The sequence below is a fragment of the Manis javanica genome, chromosome 2 (genome assembly GCF_040802235.1).
Source record: "Manis javanica isolate MJ-LG chromosome 2, MJ_LKY, whole genome shotgun sequence".
NCBI classification, from domain to species: domain Eukaryota; kingdom Metazoa; phylum Chordata; class Mammalia; order Pholidota; family Manidae; genus Manis; species Manis javanica.
The window spans coordinates 4,460,290-4,479,517 of NC_133157.1; the positions used below are offsets into that span (position 1 = coordinate 4,460,290).

Sequence of the window (19,228 nt, forward strand, 5' to 3'; positions counted from 1 at the left end):
GCCCTGCCCCCAGCACCTGCTGCTAGAGGGGCTGCACCAATATTGTTGAATGAATAAGTCATCAGGTGCTCTGAGATCTTTGCAAAAAAGATATCCAGCATTGATATACCATCATGTTCTCTTTCAGGGCAGTTGCCAAATGTACAGCGTCTTTTGTACCTTCTAGAATCAAAGGGTGAAACAGGGTAACTTTCCTTTTCCTGCAAATAATAGATGTCTTTTCATACAGAAATATGCCTGCCACAAAGCAAATGTTCCAGGGCATCATTTTTCTAGGAGTGGGAATGGATTTGAACTGATTAGTCCAAACCTTCACTCCATCTCTCTTGGACCCGGTGACAGGAAGCTGACAAATGTAAAGGGTGATGTCTGCTACCATGGATCTGAGCAAAGCTAGCTGACTCACAAGAAGGGTGAGGCTGCAGTTTGAACCTGTGACCTAGACCTCCTTAGCTACAGGCACCCGAGCGCCAGCATCATGAAAGTGGTACAATACCTGTTTTACAGCCGAAATCCCCCGAATGCTTAGCCATGCTGTTTTCCATTTAGTCCCCTCCTGCTGCAGAATATGGCTTGTTACCCAAGGGAAGGATCGCTTGCTCACCCTTAATATGGGGAAATCATTTAGAGCACTTAATTTGTGTTGACTCTTTATTGGTGCACTCTTGCAATTAAGTTAGATTAATGAAAGGTAAATTCCAGTCTATACATGAAAAAAAAAATCTCTTGTAAAGATCCCAATTAGTATGTGTGTTTATTTAGCCTCTCATGGTTTAATTGCCTCCCATCTTGCTATTTACAAACAGGCATCATTAAAGAATAATGAGTGTGTGAAGAGCACTAATGCCAACAGCACCCCAGGTAACTGCAGTTGGTGGGGCGAGGGGGAGCTGATGTGAGCCCGATGGTTTGTATTATTTTTGAATGAAGGGAAATGCAAAGTAACCCTCTGAACCAGTCCGGAAGGAGAGGACGGCACAGACATTATGCACGGCAGCAGCCTGTCCTTTGGCTACAGAGAGTCGGGCCGCTTTGATTTGTTGCCGCAGTGTGATCTGTAGAGGTGAGCACACACTCGCCCAGGTGCCTTGTGACCCTAGCTGGCAGGGCTGAGGTTGGAGCTTCTCTTCAGCCCGCATTGCAGGACATCTGCGCTTGTCCACGAGGATTCCCGAGGATGCTGGGACAGCCGCCGTCGCGTGGGACTTCCCTGTTCAGCTCGGCTCCATTCCCTTCAGCAGCCTTGTTTTTTTAATGTCCAAATGTGAAAGAAATCAAGAAATAGGCCTATGATATTTCGTTGGCGCCCCTAATATCTCATTCCAGTTTTACATAATTTGCAGTTGCTCTTTGAAGTTACAAAGCAATTTATCTCCTTCAGATGGATGCTTGATCATTTATTTCTATTCTATCTAGCCTGCTTGAAGGGCAGAAGAGCTGAGATTTCAGGTGAGATGGCAATGAAGAATGAAAATGAGAACCATGCAGAAGAACCCCATAGTAACAATACGTTCCTGTCATTCACTGCGTGATTCTATAATTCTTGGTATAAAATGAACATTTCTCATTAGTAATGAGCAAAATGTAAGGGTAGAGGTGGTAAATTGGAGGAGGAAGTGTGTATAGAGCCCTGGTTGCATAGCACAGAGAATAACCCTGAATAACCAGTGCCTCAGTTTCCCCTTATGTTAGGGTGACCATTGCAAGCAGTTTTGTGAATGTATTCTATATAAATGCAGATTACAGCTATACAAACGGTATTAACACCATATATTTCTCTAGGGATTCCCAGATGAGTCGAAGTCCAGGGTTTAATTTATTTAAAATCAAGTTATGGAATTGAGCTTTCAGTACATTTTGTGTTTTCTTCAAACAAACTACAGGTTAATTTTAAACTACCCTAAATAGAAGGCAAAGATTTTCCGGTGTTCTGACTACCGCAGTGTTTAAGGACACAGCTAGCAGTGTTACCAGGTGGAGGACCAACCAGGCTTGTGTGGCCATCTCTCTTTTGTTGTTATTAGCTTGCAACTGTTCCATTTTCAGCTCACAGAACTGTGAGGCATATTTTCCCATTCATATTAATTGGATTTTAAAGTGACCTTGTCCATGTATTGATTTGAATTAAAATTTTCTACATCAAGGTCAAGTTGACACAGATCCTACAGTCAAAATATTAAAAAGCCAAGTGCTGCCTAACAGGGTATCGACAGAAGTGGAGCTGTAATAGGGCCAAGTTTGCCACCGAGGGCACCGCCGTGCCATTCTAGTGCAGGTAGCAAATGGCGGGTCTGTGTGGACAGCTTTTTCCTGAGTCCACAGATCCACCTCTTTGGGGGGAAATAACGTCCCTGAGCAGCCCAGAGCCCAGACAATGCTGCTCAGGTGGGTAGGTTTAGGGTGAAGTTTCAGCTCACATGAATTCAAGGGTGTTGTGATCATTCATAAGCTTGAATTTATCTAGCCCAGACCTCAGCTGTGAGTCCCAGTGTCCAAACTGCCCATTTAGCATCGCTTTGCCTAGATTATTTCCAAAGTATCTTAAACTTCATAAAAGCGAAGTGGTTTCCCCCCTCCATTTTCCTTCTTCCGCCTCATTTTGTCTCAGTAAATAATACAACCATCTCCCTGGTATTCAAGCCAGAAACCTAGAAGCTTCCTCACTTGTCCCCTTTTCTGCCTCTCACATCCGTCTTATCTGCAAATCATGACAACCCCATCTCAAACCCGCTGGCTTCTCACCATCTCCAGTGCCGCCGCCCAAGGTGAAGCTGCTTCGTGCCCCTGTCGCGACTCCCCTGATCCGTCTGTGAAGCAGCCAAGGGACAACATGTCTTTTAACAGCTCACCCGTCATTCCTCCGCTAAAACCCTGCAGTGACTGCCCATTTCTCACAGACTCAACTCCTTCTCCATGCCTCCACAGCTCTTTGTGACCAGGCTGGCCTGCCTCTGTCTCTGCCCAGGGTGTGCATGCTCTTGACCCCCACTGGCCACCTCCCATCCCTCGGACGCCGCGTCGTATCCCACTGCAGGCTTTTGCCCCAGCTGCTGCCTTGGCCGACTGCACCCCGGCACTTTGCGTGGACTGGCTTGATTTCAGCCGAACTGGAACAACCCCCTGTGCCCAGTTTTCTTGTCTTCTTAGCCCCGTAGAATGAAATGTTTTTTATTTGTTAATTGTCTGCCCAGACATGGCCCCACCGCGAAGTGTACATTCATGAGACAGTTTTGTGCAATGCTCTGTCTCTAATCCTAGGAACAGTGCTTGGCACATAGTGGGCGTTCAGTACGTGTTTGAGTGAATTGCATGAACAAATGAGTAATTGAGTGATCTGGTCTAAATGTCCTTTTTTCACTTGTAGGTGTTACCTAAATAATCTCTCTTTAAGCTGCCAAAACTATTTGTAAATTATGTGTCTTCATGTACTTGTCTGTCTGTGCACAAGACTGTTAGCTCTGTGAATGTCTGGCTCATTTTCTTCCAGTGCCCAGCCTGCACGTCGTACGTATTTAACAACCAGTCCTTGGACAGAAGGAGGGAAGGAAGGGAAGGCCAAGCCACTCACAGTCCAGGGCAGCTGTGGGTTCTGGTGTGTGTGCCTGCCTGCCTTCCTCCTTCCCCCATCCAGGCATTCCTTCCGTCTTCCTGCAGGGCCTCTTTTCCATAGATGTGCCATCTTTTGTTCCCAGTCTTCTCTGTGTTCTCCAGTCCAGACTCTGGAAGGAGGCAGTTTAGTTGGCCTTGCCAACACAGGCAGAGCCTTCTGTACCAGACCACTGCATAGGGTCACCCGTGGGCCAGTGTCTACGCCTGGTCCTACCCAGCGCGTACACCTGGTTCCCCGGGCGGCAGGTGGGTTCAGTGAGCCAGGAACGTCGGGTGAGGTGGGCTTCCTAACTGTCACATTCAGTACAGGGCACAAGTAAAGCACGTGTGCCATAGAGGGGTCCTCTTCAGAGCTCTTAGGAGAAACTGACATTTTCAGTGTGTTGGAGAAAACAATAGGCTAACCCAGATCCCCTGCAGCCACGTAAAAGCTGTGTGGGAGTGGGTTGCTCTGTCCTTCTACAGGCACTGGCACTACTTCTGGACCCTCCTTTCTCTCGGCAGAGCCATTTGTTAGGTATTTGAAGATATGCTTTAAAAGTTAAAATGAACTCGCAGTTTAATTAGTAGTTTAAAACCTATACATGCTTAAGTTACTCTACAAGAAGGTATGTCAAAGAAAAAAAAAATGAACTGTTTTATTTTGATGATTCAGGGGATTTTCCAAGGGAAAGCCAAAGACATCCGGAAACCAAGGTTAGAAAGCGTAGCTCTTTGCTGTCTGCTCTGTTTCTTTGCACTGTGTGAGGTTTTGTGGTTACTGTTGAGGGGAGCTTGAAGAGAGGTGACAGGAAGACAGGGAGGAAGTGCGTGTTTATCATATGAAATGGGAAGTTACTCCTTAACCCTTCCTTGTCACAAAACCTTTCCATGAGACTTGGCAAATAAGCCCTCTCTGATGAAATTCCCCTCCAGCCCCCAGGCAGTTTTGACTTTGGAAGTGGGGGATGAGTGCAGGAAGATCAGAGATGCCAAAATTGGATTTTTTAAATTGAAGAATAGTTAATATACAGTATTGTATTCATTTCAGGTATACAACATGATTCAATATTTATATACATTACAAAATGGTCATCACAATAAGTCTGGTTACCATCTGTCTCCATTCAGAGTTGTTACAGTATTACTGACTATATTCCCTCTGCTGTATGCAGATTGCTAACATTGATGGCTCCTTAGCAAATGATTTAAATTCACTCATCAATGGCAGAAGCCACCTCACGAAAAATAAACATCATCTCATTAGGTGGGGTGTTTAATAATTGTTAAAAGTAATGACCACAGTACATTTAACAGTTGCTGCCCTGTAGTGAGCCAGCAGGGGATGCCCTGGGCACTTCACAGCGCTAGCCCTCCAGTTCTTACAAAGGGTTCCACTTTAGAGACAAGAAGCTGAAGCTCACCTGGGTTGGTTTTCCCAGGGCCACGCTGCTGTGAACGTGGCAGAGACAGACACCGAACGCAGGTCAGCGGGCTCCAAAGCCCTGGCTCTCACCCCCGCACCATGCTGTATTTCCCTGTGATGGGACAGACGGGAGTGACCCGGCTTGCCAACTGATGGAGGACTTGCCGAGTTTTAATCACACTGCATTAAGCACTTCGCATTTCTGGTGTAATTTGCTTCTCCCAACAGCCTTATCCTAGGCTTACAGGTGAGAAAACCCGGCTTAACAGACCAAGAAACTTGTCCCAGGTCACAGCCAGAAAGGGCAGAGCTAAGGTCTAAACTCAGGTCTTTCTTTCTCCCAGAGTCCGTAAGCGTGACTCCCATGCTCTCTCGCCTTGCTGGCAAGGTGACATTCTGACTTGTTGGTAGACAGAACCTAGAGTCAGCTTATCTGCCATTTTTCCTGGGTCTTGTGAAAAGGAAAAGTATAATTCACCTCTGTATCGTTTCATTTTCACTTTCTTACATTGTATTACCTTGCATTGCATTTTGTCACTGGAGGCGCATCCACATGAGTGACCTTCAGCGTGGGAAACATGAGTTTGATCTGTGACAGCCCTCGGTCTGGCCTCTCCATCTCCCAGTCACAGAGCCCCGGTTTCTGTGATTTGGTTGCCGTCCAGCTCTTTGCAGTGCTAGCAGCCTCCTCTTCAAGCTTTGACAGGCAGTGTGTCTTCTGTACCTCAGTTTTGCCAGAGTTTCAGCCTTTGGGGGTTGCTCTGTCTCCGTTTTCTCTAGGCTGTATCCCGTTGTACAGTTTTCCTAGAAAGAAGCAGCCAGTCTCCCTCTGAACCTCTTAGCTCCCAGCCGCCTGCTGCTACAGCTTCCCGAGGCCTGCTGTCAGGAGAGCAGTTCTGCCCAGCACGACGCTGTCGGACTGCACGTACCTAGCAGCTGTGTGGAATTTGGAGTGCTAACTTTTTTTTTAAATGCTAAAATTAGACAAAGCAAGTGCTTTAGCGTAGCATTCATAGATGGGTCAGGGGTGTGAGTAGAAAGCCATTTGTGGGGAAAGCCGGAGTCTTGCAAAGTAAGGATTTGAGTCACTGACTAGAGTCCCGGAGAAGATGGTTCTGTAGTTGGAGGACTAGGTGGCCCAAGGCCCTGTGCTCCCCATTTCTGGTGAGTTAGAGACCCTGGGGTGGGGTCATGGACCAGGCATGAGAGGGGAAACAGCAGGAGGCAGACTTCTGGCCCTGAACAGCAAAGCAGTGACCCTGGACTCAGACCTTTTCCAATCTCAGCCTCCTTACATTAAAAATAAGACATCTGGCTGGGCTGCATCCCAGGTTCTCCGAGAAGGAAGCTGCAGTCCCCCGGGCACGCTCCTGCCCTTGCCAGCGGGCGGGAGCATGAGTCTGATTATTCGGGGGAAGAGCCGCAGGAGTCAGCGGAAAACCTGGGTGGCACTGAACATTTTCCAGGCCACGTCTAAGAATATCTGTTGGAAGAAAGTTCCGTGGACACCGTTTGAGGAGTCCTTGTCTGGACAGCCAACGCCACCTGTCAGAACCGGTGGTAAATTGGGCAGGTGTCAAACCAGGCATTTTCTGCCCGTGCGAGACAGCTGGGTGCTGCAGCCTGTCCTTGCCAGCACCCCTGGGGTACTCCGTGAGCCCTCCAGGTGCTGCCCTAGGTGCCCCGCCATTAAGTCACACGTTGGCGTTAGCACCTCCTTCAAGGTAGGAGCCATCCTTGATTCATCTCAGCCACTGCCCCTGCCCCTGCCAGGCTTTGGGTTAACCTTTTTAGAATAGGAGCGTTGGAGAAATGAGTTTTGCAGTCTCCTCCGGCTCTGAGGTTATGCGATCACCTGCATCAGTGTCCTTGCCCAGCACTTCCCACAGGATCGCCACTTACTTATCTAGTAAGTAAATGCTTGTTGGGATCATTCACTTCCTCCTCTCCTTTCTTTGGAAATAGTGCCGAGAGAAGGTTCTGAGTACTGTGCCGAGGACAGTAGATACGCTTGTCTGCCTTCCAACTACAACTGAGAAATGTCACGGAAGGTACAGCAGAGCCCTTGAGGATTCTGCCTGGTTCACATCTGGAAAGTAACGTCTGTGGATGGCTCTGTGGTCAGCTTCTTTCTCTCGCATACCCAGCCTGCAGCAGAGCTCAGCCGCCTGCCTTTGAGTGACAGCTGCTGCCCACTTCCCCTCACTCACAGGTCAGGGATGGCGACTCTGGCCCCGGGTTCCACATGAAGATAAGCTGTTGGCCGCCCCACTGCCCTGTATCCTGGACACAGAGACTGCTCGGGTTCAAAGTGCCTGTCCCCCTGCACAGTCCCTAGGGGAATACAGTTTGGGGAGACCAGCTCTCACTCCCCAAGCTCGTACAGCCTACCAGCACAGACATCTCAACTCCCAGAGCAGGTGTGTGTGTGTTAGATGGCCCTGGTGGCCCAGCGGAACTGAATGTTTTTGCTGTTACCCTCAACTTTCCTCCCACTCCCCCTTCTCCTCCTGTGACTTGCCTTGCCGTAGTGAACTAGGAATTAATGCGCTTAATGGAATACGGCTCAGCAGGCGGCTGCTGTAAGACCAGCTGGAGAAGAGCTCCAGTCCAGCCTCAGCTGCCCAGAGCACGACTGCCCTGACAAGGGCAGGGCAGTGGTAGTGTCGCTGTCGCTCAGGGCACGTCGCTGGGAGGGCCCCCGGGCTTTCTTCTCAAGTGGCCTTCAGCTGCTATTGAGGACACACAGCGCTTCCTCTTGACTCTGCACAACTTGCCATTTGAACACTCACAGGGACAGACAGACACAGGAGGGGTAGTGAGTGAGCTCTTCCGAAATGCGCTGCTCAGTATAGGAGACATGTTACCTTGGCAACAGCAAGCCTGCTTCATTACCAGATGGCATCAGCTTTATTTGTGGTATCCCGTGGCAGTTGCCAGGAACCGACCTGCAACCCCTGTCACTGGGCACTTCGCCTGTGACCACGGCCAGCAGCGGCTGCTCTGTGGAATGGCGTCTGTTGGCCTGTACGGGGTGCATTGCCGTATCAGCCTACCAGACTCCAAGGTCATTATGACATGGTGCACAGTCCAGGTACAGGAGATTCGGAATCACTGCAGAGGGTCACGAGGGCCAGACAGAGCATCAGAGAGCATGCATTGAGCTCCATGTTGATAGTGGAGCCCGGCGGGCAGCCGCAGGAGCCTTCCTCCGCACAGCGCTCTGAAAAGCGAAGGCTCGCCGCTGTTGAGTTTAGCTGGGTGCCACACCCGTAAATGGGTCCTCTTCCTTAATTCCTCCAACAGGTCCCTCTGTGTTTTGCAGCTGAGTAAACAGGCACGGGAGGTTGTCCGGCTTGCCCTTGCTCACTGCCCAGTAGCAGATGTGGAACTGAAGGCCAGTGCCCTTGACCTTCACACCAAATGGCCTCCTTGGGGAGTCTGCGAGATCTGTGTAGGTCAGTGCGCGTGGCAGCTTCAGCTCTCCCACTGCACTGCCCCGGCCCTCAGGCTGGCGCGTTCCTCTGGCTCAGCAGCCATTTGTGAGAAGGCACAGTCTTGTCCATACTTCAGGGCCCCACATAACTGTCCCCAACTCTCTGCAACTGTCCTTTAGCCCCAGGTGTGACAGCAGAAGGGTAAATTAACATAAGTGGCAAGTTCCCTGAACTGGAGGCAGCAGCCGTTCTGGTTCCAGCTTTCATGTTAGCTGGCTTCAGATAACTTCACCTCTGCATAGTCCAGGCAAGGGTCTGGGCCAAGCAGCAGTAGCAGCCGCTGGGGACAAACGCCGCCGAGCCCGGCCCCGTGTCACACCCTCCTTTGGAGCATTGTCTCTCTGGCTCCTCGCAGTCATGCTGAGATGCAGCCATCATTATCCATGAGATGGGGGGAAACAGCTGTTCAGAGAAGAAACTGGGCCAAGCTTTCCAAGTAGCAGAGCTGAGACTGGATTCCAAATGCACCTGATCCCAGAGCCTCGAGATGTTAGGCATCAAAGTTGTGTATATAGTTTCATTAGAAATAAAAACATGTTAAAAATTCAAAAAGCCATAAAGCTGTGCAGATCCAACTTAGATGAGCACCAGGGTCCTAAGCTCTGTAAAAAATAAGTATCCAAGAATTGACAGACTTCATAGAACTTCACGATTTGACAGATAATGAAATAAAAGTAAACCAGAGCAAGACTTCCCAGCTGTGACTGTCCACAAACTACTACCGCCCGGTCTAGGCACGAGTCGTTGGGATGCACAATATAAATGAAGACAGGATGAACAAAAAAAAAAAAAAAAAAAAAGGAAGGAAAATATTCATCCTAATTCAGATTCATAAAGTGGAAAATAAAAAATTTAATCTGTGAAAAATTATTTCCCCTCTTGCCCTGACTGTGGTCTCGAAATACCGTTTCCAACTGAAAACCCCAGGGCCGCCGGAGAAAGTGGCTCCATGAGCTCAGGCAGGAGTTGAGTGAGACAAGCCTGGCAGGTCCCATGCCAGAGAACAAGGAAGCCACCGCAGAGAGCAGGGTTATGATGAAGGACTCAACCGGGAAATGCCCACACCGGCCGCAGACAGGACAGCTTGAGCATCAGTAAGAATAATAATTGCATCAGATTTAAAAAATCAAGTATGTTTAGATCCATGAGCTTGCAATAATGTTGAGAGGAAAAAACTAGTGAGCTGACACATTGTTTTAAAAACTAGTAAAGGGAAAAGAAAAGAGCATTTATACTGTCTTTCCTGTATAATCAACTCTACCACTGAGTAACCAAGTAGTATATGAGGGGGAAGTTTTTCTTTTTAAAGAGTTCCAGCTAATAAACGAAGACGTAATGACCTCCTTGGGATACGACCAGCTGTAACCCCTGGTGAATTAATGGGTCAGCAGCTGCCAGCATCACATACTGAGGCACCGACCTCCTGTGACTGTAGCACCCTCGCCCACCCCCCAAAGGAAATCAAGCCTGAGTCTCATCTAATTACCAATTTACAGGGAGTACAGAAGTAAGGAGGAATGTGTAAAGTATACCACAGGGATCCATCAGCGGAATCCAGACCGCGGAAAACCCTACAGAAAAGATGACCTGGTTTCTTCAACAGATAAATGGGAGAGGGGACAGAGGGATACCTGTAGGTCAGGAGACTCGTTAGCCAGACCCATCATGTGGACGATATTCAGATCCTGATACAAGCCAAATTTTTTAAAAGTGGCATTTAGGAGCATCTCTCTTCTAGGTGGAACGCTGCCCAATTCATGAACCACTTAAAACCAATTAGATCTTCAAATATAAAAAAGTAAAAAGTGACATTTAGGAGAGTTGGAAATTTCAACACTGAACCACAGCATGGGTGTTGGAGAATTTGTATTCTCTTAGGTGTTGGATGGCATCTCAGTCTTGTGCTTGTGTTTTCAGAGCCCTTACCTTTTAGAGATACAGACAAGCATTTACAGATGAAATGGTACCATGGCTGTTGCTTGTTTCAAAATAATTCAGGAAGGGAAAAGCAGGTGGGGGCGGAGGTAGAACAAGATGTGCCTGGAGTTGTAATTGGTGCGGTCAGGATAGGTCCCTGGAGGTCTATACTTTCTCACTTAACTTTTGTATATGTTTTCAAATCTTCATCATAAGTGGTTTAAAGAAATTTTAATTAAGTTTGTACTTCTGGGAGGTTCGGGTATAACCTTGTTTTGTTTTGATTTAATAGAAACCATGGCTGACAAGAGGGGAGTGAAACAGATAGCTTGTGACTTTTTGGTCGGCCTGACTGTTGTGGTTAGCAGGTGGCAGAGGGCACCGAAAGCTTTAAAACTGCCTGTGCTGTTTGTCCCAGTGGTTACAGTTCTACAAGTCTGTCCTCGGGAAATAATCCCCAAGGCAGCAAGAGCTTGGTGAACAAAAGTGCACGTTGCAGCCACGTTTATGTTAGGGAAAGCACGTAAGGAGCTAATACCGCGCGGTGAAGAGAGCGGTTAAAGGAATGACAGCATATCCACACTGGAATGCCGCTTTTGAAGACTGCACAGCAGTACGGAACAATGCTAATGTCATAATTTTAAGTACAAAATTGATTTGAAATTAGTTTCGATTATAACCATGTTAAAAATTTAAAAACGCTACATCTTTTCCCCAGTTTTATTGAGAAATAATTGACTTAATGTCACTGTATAAATTGAAGGTGGACAGTGTGATGGTTCGGTTTATATATGTCATGAAATGATTACCACAGCGGGTTCCGTTAACACCGTCTTCTCATAGACAGAATAAAAAGAAGGACAGAAAAGAAAAGAAATTCTCCTTGTGATGTTCAGAACTCTCAGGATTTACTTCACAACTTTCCCGAAAATGTACAGCAGTGGGAGCTGCAGTCGGTTCTGTACACGACATCTCCAGTACTTGTTCATCTGACCCGTGGACATTTGTGCCTGTGACACCTTTATTCCATTTCCCCTCCCCTCCACCCTCCGACTCTGGTAACCACAAATCTCATCTTTTTTCTAGGAAAACCGTAAATCTTTGACAGTAAAAAACTTGAAAGGAAGTACCCACAAGCGTTACTGGTGATTATCTTTGGAAGGGCAGACTGTATATAATTATTTTCTTCCTTTTTTCTCTAGTTGTAGGCTTTTCCATAATCAGCTTTTTTTTTTGGCTAACTTTCCAGTATTTGCTTTTAAAAACAAAAAATAAATAAGTATAAAATTTCTAGTATCTTTAGTGTAGCTTTTTTCTGAATTCATCTTCAGAAACTTGAGAAATTTCTAAGGCAGTTTTTCAATTAAAGCCAGCTAGACTTTGGTTTTTTAAGGAAACAATTGCTTAGTTATCTGTGCTTATTAACAAAAAGAGTTAAAAATGTGTGGCTGAAAATGGTGGGCCTATTGGAGAAGGTCCATCGGCCCTGCACTGTAGCCTAGGGAGAGGCCATCGAGTTGAGTGCTTACAAACGACAAGTCCGCCCTCTCCGTCCCTGTCCTTCCCTCCAGCAGCCTGACTGCCTGTGAACTACACAGAGTGGCTGCTCCTCCCTTGGTGGTTTATTGGCTTCCTTAAAGGGCGATTGCCATTAAATGTTACCTGGTGTGGCAATATCTAAGATTACTAAGATGTTTTTATTAACTTTCTCTTAATTGTATTCTGTGCCCTGTATTCTGCACCGTTATAGGCATGCAACATAGGGCATCATCTCAAGAGCACTAGAAGTTACTGAAGGAACCAGACATTCGGAGTGTTTGCTGATACCCAGGACCAATTAAGGGAAGAGGAAGGTCTTGGGGACAGTTACAGAGGACAGGGAATGGGGAAATAAGGAAAGGAGGTTGAAGGCAGCGTGTCCAGGAGCCCAGTGCGCATAGGATTGCAGGGTGGGGACGGCCATGGGCGTGGAGGCCCTCGTGTGAGCTCAGCAAGGCTCCTTCCCACCCTCTGAGGTCAGTCGGAGCCTCTTTGGAACAGCCCGTTCTGCAGCCCTTGGGTGCGTCCTGTGCCCGGTCTGCCTCTAGGGTTTCCTCCTGGAAATGAGAAAAGGGGGCTTTAGCAATGCGTCAGAAGTGTTTCGTGAGCCCCCGAAGGGAAGGAGGTGCTGTTCTTGGTGCTGAGCCTACTTTTCCCAGACATATATGAAACTACACTTCTTTTAGGTGTTCTGTTTTTAATCCATAGTACATGCTTAGGTTCTAAGAGAGTAAGAGCACTTAAACGTCGTGTTCCTTTTTGGAGATGAAATTCAGCCACGTCTCATTTACCTCCAGAATTTGGTTTCGCTCCTCCACTCGATTCCAGCTCTTTTAAATAGACTGTGCAGCCAGGTGGGTATGTGGTACCTGCCTTTGACTTCTCTACTGTGCACTACGCATTCTGTGTCCAGAGAGGCCATGATATAATATGAAGCCAAACGTGCTCCCCCAGTCCTAGAATGCCAGAATCATAGGGTAGCCTTTGAAGAAGATAATTTTAAGACAGAAAAAAAATGAAAGGAAATTTTACTTTATCCAGCAGGTAATAAACACATGGAACTTACCCTGAAGTTTATAAGCCAAACCTATCAAAAATTTCGGGGCAGTCAGCTGAATTGGGGCCCACATCGTCTTTAAGTGATCCCTGGCAGACCTCGCTGCTGTCGGTTTGTTCCAATAGGCTGTAGGTGTTAGAGGCAGGCGCAGGCTCCGTGCCTTCCCTCCGAGGGGCCTCGGTGCACCCCTCAGAAACGGGCGATGTGATCCTCTGTCCCCGTAGTCCTGCCCAACTTCATGTGATTTGCATGTTCAAATGTAATCTGTCATGTTTGCATGTGTGTGTCTTGACAGGTGACCTTGGGAAAGGTGTTGAAGGTGATTGTCGTCATGCGGAGCCTGTTCATTGATCGAACAATAGTAAAGGGATATAGTGAGAATGTCTACACCCAAGATGGCAAGGTAAGCATTCTGGGGGCCTTTGTTTTGTCTCTCCTCTATTTTCCATATCCCAGCACAAATGTAGTAGAGTCCCAGATGAATGACATTGAACACTGGCAATCACAGCCAAAATGGCCCACAAGCATAGGTTTATCAGTATGAAGATGAACACTTCACAAAAAGCATTTCTCTCTCTCCACTTGCATTTTTCATCAAGCTTCTGCTTTTTGCTTTAAGCCCGATGCCCTTGGCTGAATTTCTAATTTATCACCTTAGACCTCAGTTGCCTCATTAAATGTGTCTTCTGAGGAAATGGATTTCTTTTTTTTTTCCTAGTCGCACAGCACATCAATAGCCCAGGGTTCAGCGTTTCTCTTTTCCTAGAACGATGAGGAAAATTCGAGTCAGTGTGACACACAGCCTGCCTCCACGATCTTCCTCCATGAAACTAACAAGCAGCCTGAGGAAGCTGCGTATCCACAACAATTGAGAAAAGATTAGTTATTTCCCAGGGTCATTTGTTTCATGGATGTTCACCCATATGAACCCCTAATTTCTCTTGACTGTTCACTGTCCATATGGCTGCATAGAGCGCATCCGAGGATGCTAATGGGAGCGGACAGCCTTTGTGTTTGCTTCGAGACTGTAATGAGCGCTTACCTGAGGTGTCCGCCCCGACGTCCCGGCCCCTCCCCAGTGCTAGGCCTCTGTCTGTCCCTCTCCCCCAAGTTCTCCTGCTCTTCATCAATCCCGTTCAACTGTAGAAGTTTGCCGGTCCTAGCGCTCACCACACAATGGCCACATTATAATGAGGATAGAATGGTCTTCAAACAGCGGCAGATGTCGGGTGGCACCGGACAGTGTTCCGTAAGAGGCCTGAGCCAGAAAGTCCTCAGGCGTGTGTTTCCAGCGAGTAACCCAGCACCTCCCAGTCCACCCGACTGTTGCCAGTGTGGGAAGCTACTGGTACTCCACGGACCCTGCCAAGCTCTCGGAAGTCTCCCCCTCAGTGGCAAAGTGTTCCTTGAGGGGAGATATCCTTTTTCTTTTTGGAAAAACCAAAATGTCTTTGGAGCAAGTATGGAGAATGCAGTGTGTGATCAGGACAGATGTGACCCATGAACTCAGATGGCAACGCTCAGTGAGAAACTCCCCACTTCCAGCCACAGAGGCAGCCCCTGGCCAGGAGCCCGGCCAGGGGCCGTCTGGGGGTGGGCCCCTCGTTGCCTTTGTTGGAGGCTTTCAGCGCTGCAGTCACGCCTGGGGTGAGGCACAGCCCTTGCTCTCCAAGGACTTACAGCAACCTGGAGACATGAAGAGTAAATACCTAAAAAGTTAAGTAGCAGGAATGAGGAGGCTCTAAAAGACACCAAACCCGGGATGCAGATGAGAAGTGTGCTCTGCATTTAGCTTGTAAAGAGTGGAGATTTTTACCTACTTGGCATATCTTTTAACGTATTTATTTAATTGCCGCATTTCTAAAAAAGATACATAAAGCACTTAGCACCTGGCCACCTAGTAAATACTCGGTGTGATAACTAGTATTGTTTGTATTCTGCCCTTAGAACACGGAATTAGAAAACAGTCCCATATGTACCTGTGGACTTCCTGCACACGTGTCCTCTGCTGCTTTCCGTGCTTCCTGCCCTCCCTTCTACTCGTGGACTCCCAGATTCCCGGGGCCTCCCTTCTCCCTCCTTTCACGCCCTTTGGCCCTTCTCATCCACCCCTGTGGTTCCCCGGGTCACTCCCCCGGGGATCACTCCTGATTTGTGTCTGGGTCAGGCCTCTCCACCCAGGTGGGCCTCCAGTCCTACCTGGGCAAAACTAGACACATCACCCGTCCTGAACCCAGTGCCCCCTGCTGCTCCCTGTCTTGGTCGGCTGATGAGAGCGCCACCTCATCGCTCACACCTTCGCCCCTCTCCCCCGATGTCTGTGCTGTGAGAGGCTTCTGGCCAGTCTCCCTCTCAGCTATCTTGAAACTGGGCCTCTCCTGCCCACCTCCACTCCTTGAGGTTCTCGCTCTTTCTCAGCTGGATGACCACATAGCCTCCTCTCAGCTGGTCTCCCATCTTAACTTGCCTCCCACGGCCTGTCCTTCACTTGGCTTCCAGAACTATCACCCGAAAATACACTCCAAGCATACAGTTTCTTGCTTTTTTCCATCTTCCCATTGCCCAGAGCAGGAATATAGAATATTAATAGATGTAAGACACAAAGCAGTCCGTAGTCAAAAAAGTTTGAGAAACACTGGGTTAGAGATGAGTTCAGTAGATCTCTTTACTGTAGAAATCCTGAGAGACTCTGATTTGCTTATGTGCCTATGAATCTTGCAAGACGGGTATTTAGTATACAGTATATTCCTAACTTACTTGGCCACCAAATTATTTTTTCCTTGCTTTGTTCTTGGAGCACACTGTGACACTGGCATTCTGCAGAACATGCTTCTGAAAACTCTGGCTTGTAGAATAAAACCCAAATTCCTTAACAAGGCGTAGAATGCATAGTGATCTGGCCTCTGCTTTCCTCTCTGACCTCATCTGCGTCATTCTCTGCGCGCTTTTCCTCTCACTTTCCAGCCTTTTCTGCTGTGTGTGGCCCCAGTTCATGTCCAACTCTTTCACACATTTGCATCCTCTGTGCCTGGGGACATTCCCTCCCCACCTACCTGACAAACATACTCTTCCCCTTACACCAACTTGATGCCATCTTCCTTCTCACCCCGACCCGGTGTTCCCAGAGGCCCCTTAGAGGAGCCCAGGCTCAGGGGATGGCAGGCCTGGGTTTGCCTGAGCTCCCAGCACAGACCGCCATTGTCATTAATACACCCAGAGCGTTTGAACAGTCTTCTTCTAGTACTAGAATTAACACATCATGATTATTTGTCTGCATGTCTGTCTTGCAATTAACAAAAACACCAGCAGCACTCCGTGTATTTGGTCTGGTCGTCATTGTGTTAATAAGCAAACTTTGCCTACGGTGGTGATCAAACCCTAGGGACCTCCAGCAGACTCCATCCAGAGAAGGAAACTGAGTCCTGGAACTGCAAAGTGACTTGCCTGCAGTCACACCAAGCCAGGTCTCGGACCTCCGTATGCCAGCAGCTCCCCAGACCCTGGGGCCCAGGCTCTGTCCTGTGACTCTGTCCCAAGGATACATATGTATATATATATACCTCAGTGCCTGGAACACAGTAGAAGCCCGGTGATGTGTGGCAGAGGGTAATGAAAGAGCCTACTTGGGACGTGAAAATGCTTTAGCCAGAACAGAACAGTGGGAATCAGCGATTAGAGGTGGGGCTAAAGAGGCTGCCGCAGGGAGTGAAGCCGTAAATAAACCAAGAAATAAAGGAGACGCACATGCGCTCTGGGCACATTTTCCTAGCGAAAGCCTGGCATGGATTCTCTGTTCATCAGGGAGAAAACGAGCATGGGCCTGGGAGCTGGGATTCTCCTGTGATTCATACTACAAGTGTGATACGGAGGCTGCGTATATGCCTTTCACAAGCGCGTACACTGGCCAAGTGGTAAGCGGGGCCTCTAAGACTAGGAATAATAGCAAGATTGAGAGTGACTGAGTCCGTTTGTTATTTTAAAGATACATTAACCACATTTGGCAGAGAAGCTCTCAAATGGCAGCTCTGCCCAGAATCTAATCCTAGCTAATTTGATTAGCCCCTTCTTTTTTTTGAAGCACTCTACAAACAATAAAAATGAAACTACGCAGACATTATTAGTGTTCTGTTTCAAGTACTGATACTGGTGTATGTGAACCTATGTGTATTTATATATATATATATCAGCATTAGTGCAGTGACCATTTTGAAATGTCTAGCACATCCCTGATAAAATGTAATGTCTGGAAGGAGCCATGGAGCTCGAGGGGCGAGGGGTGGTCCGCGAGGACAGATTGCTGCTTGCAGTCCTGTTGTCCCAAAGCCGCAGCCCTGCCTTCGCTGAGGTGGTGCCTTGAGCGGCTCAGAGCACCGCACTGATTCACGGGTGTGGCTGGGAAAGCCTGGCGTGGGCCACCTGGGTCTGAGCCTCCAAACCTCAGACAGCCAACGCACTCTGAAGGGCTTGATTGCCTCTATTGCTACTCTCGGGGCCCAGCACCTCCCTCAGTTTCCAGACCTGGCAGGTTTTTCCGCCATTAGACTCCCAGGAAGGCCACCGCTTTGTGCTCTGCAGTAACCAGCACCGCCGCATCGTTCCGTCTTCACCTGTGCTGCATCCTTTGGGACCGAGCACCAGTAGATTAATTCCTCTAAAGAAATAGAAGAGTGTTTTTAAGACTCAACAACCGCCTATGCCTTGTAATCAGGGAGGAGCAAAGAGCCATGACTCAGCGCATGAAAAGAGCTTGTTGCCGAATGCCTGGCCGCTGTCCTGATTTCATACCAGTCAGACCTCACTGAGAAAACACAAGTGTCTCAGTGGACGTTATCGTATTAGGGGATTTAGGTTATGTTAATGCTATAGCTTCATTAATTACCCCATATCAATAAAGAAAGGCAGCTTTTAGCCTCCTGGCATTGAGAGGAAAAGAAATGGTGGAATCAAAGGGAGCCTTCAAAGACCGCCAGAGCTGTCTCCAGGGCGATTTCTGATCCCTGCATTCTTGCCGCTTCAAAGTTGGGCGGGTGGGCGTGGGTGTGGGTCGGGGGGCTTGGGGAAGCTTGAATCTGATTTCTCTAATCAGTGTTGGCATCAGCCCCGTTTGATATTAGATGCAGGGAACGTTTTGATTTGTTATAGCCCTTGAAATTGTTCAGACGACCTTCAGAAAAATGGCCTCTTGTTACTTGTGGGGGAAGGGTGAGAGCTGGGAAGGGGAATCCGCGTTAATTCACATGCAGAGGACGCCCTGAAATTGTGCTTTCAGCAGTTTTTAGTAACAAATGTATGTCCTGATTGGAAGTGAAAAGTTGGAGAATAACAGACCTATAAGGCTGTTCTTTGGTGAGACTTGTTCACTTTGTTACTCTCCAGGGGAGGGTGGACAGGTTTAAGATGACCAAACAGAAGCTAACGGTTCTGGGAACTTGGGTAACCATGGTGAAAGCCATCGCCATGCCTGGTTTACAGCAATCGGCCCCTACTGATGCATCACCTATTAACTTTGCAAGAAGCTACTCATAAATAAAAGCTTTAAAAGTTGAGGTCACTGTGAGGCTTGCGAGTTTCATTTGGGAGTGCCAATTTTAGATAATTTATAGATCATTGAACTATTTTTTGAATGAAGAATTGGTAACTTTCTGATAAGCTGCCAAGATTTTCACTTGCTGCTAAATGCATATTAGTGGCAATGATTGTCACATCAGCAGGCCTCGAAGCAGATTTGCCATGTTGAACTTTGCCCCCCACAAAGAGATATGACAGCTTAGGGGGTCCTCCAAGTCAGCTTTCTGTCTGAATTCTAGCTGAAAGGCAGTCATCCTCCCAGGTTGACAGCTGGGCCTCTGGAGACAAACCTGGTTTTTGAATCCTCCCCGACATATGGACTGTGTGATGTTGGCTGAATTGCTTAACTTCTCTGAGCCTTCGTTTCCTCATTTGTGGATTGGAAATGAGTTTATCATCATTGTGTGATAGCTGGGAGGTTTTTAAAGGGTAACACAGATGCAGTGCAGGCTAAGTGCAGTCATCAGTAAATGGTGTCTGCCCTCGCTGGTTGTGCCAGAGGCACCGGTGGGGACCGCCATCACCATGGCTGGAAGTGGTCGCCTTCCAGTGTCAGGTCATTCTGACTTTGTTTTTGGTGAGTAAATTTGATTGTCACTATTTTCACTAATTCTTCCTGTGCACCGAGAGAACGTT

The 19,228-nt window shown here is 47.8% G+C and overlaps 1 protein-coding gene across 10 annotated transcripts in view; it reads left to right on the top strand.

Annotated features, from left to right (window-relative positions):
* MED27 (mediator complex subunit 27) overlaps positions 1-19,228 on the top strand; it is a 272,303-nt gene that overhangs the window by 148,982 nt on the left and 104,093 nt on the right. For 9 of the 10 annotated variants that reach the window (XM_073222493.1, XM_073222486.1, XM_073222460.1 and 6 more), the window contains exon 5: positions 13,320-13,427. In XM_073222493.1, coding sequence (XP_073078594.1) covers positions 13,320-13,427 — 108 coding nt within the window. Of the gene's footprint in view, positions 1-13,319; positions 13,428-16,825; positions 17,041-19,228 lie in introns of those variants that run through there. The other variant, XM_073222487.1, reaches the window with a different exon arrangement.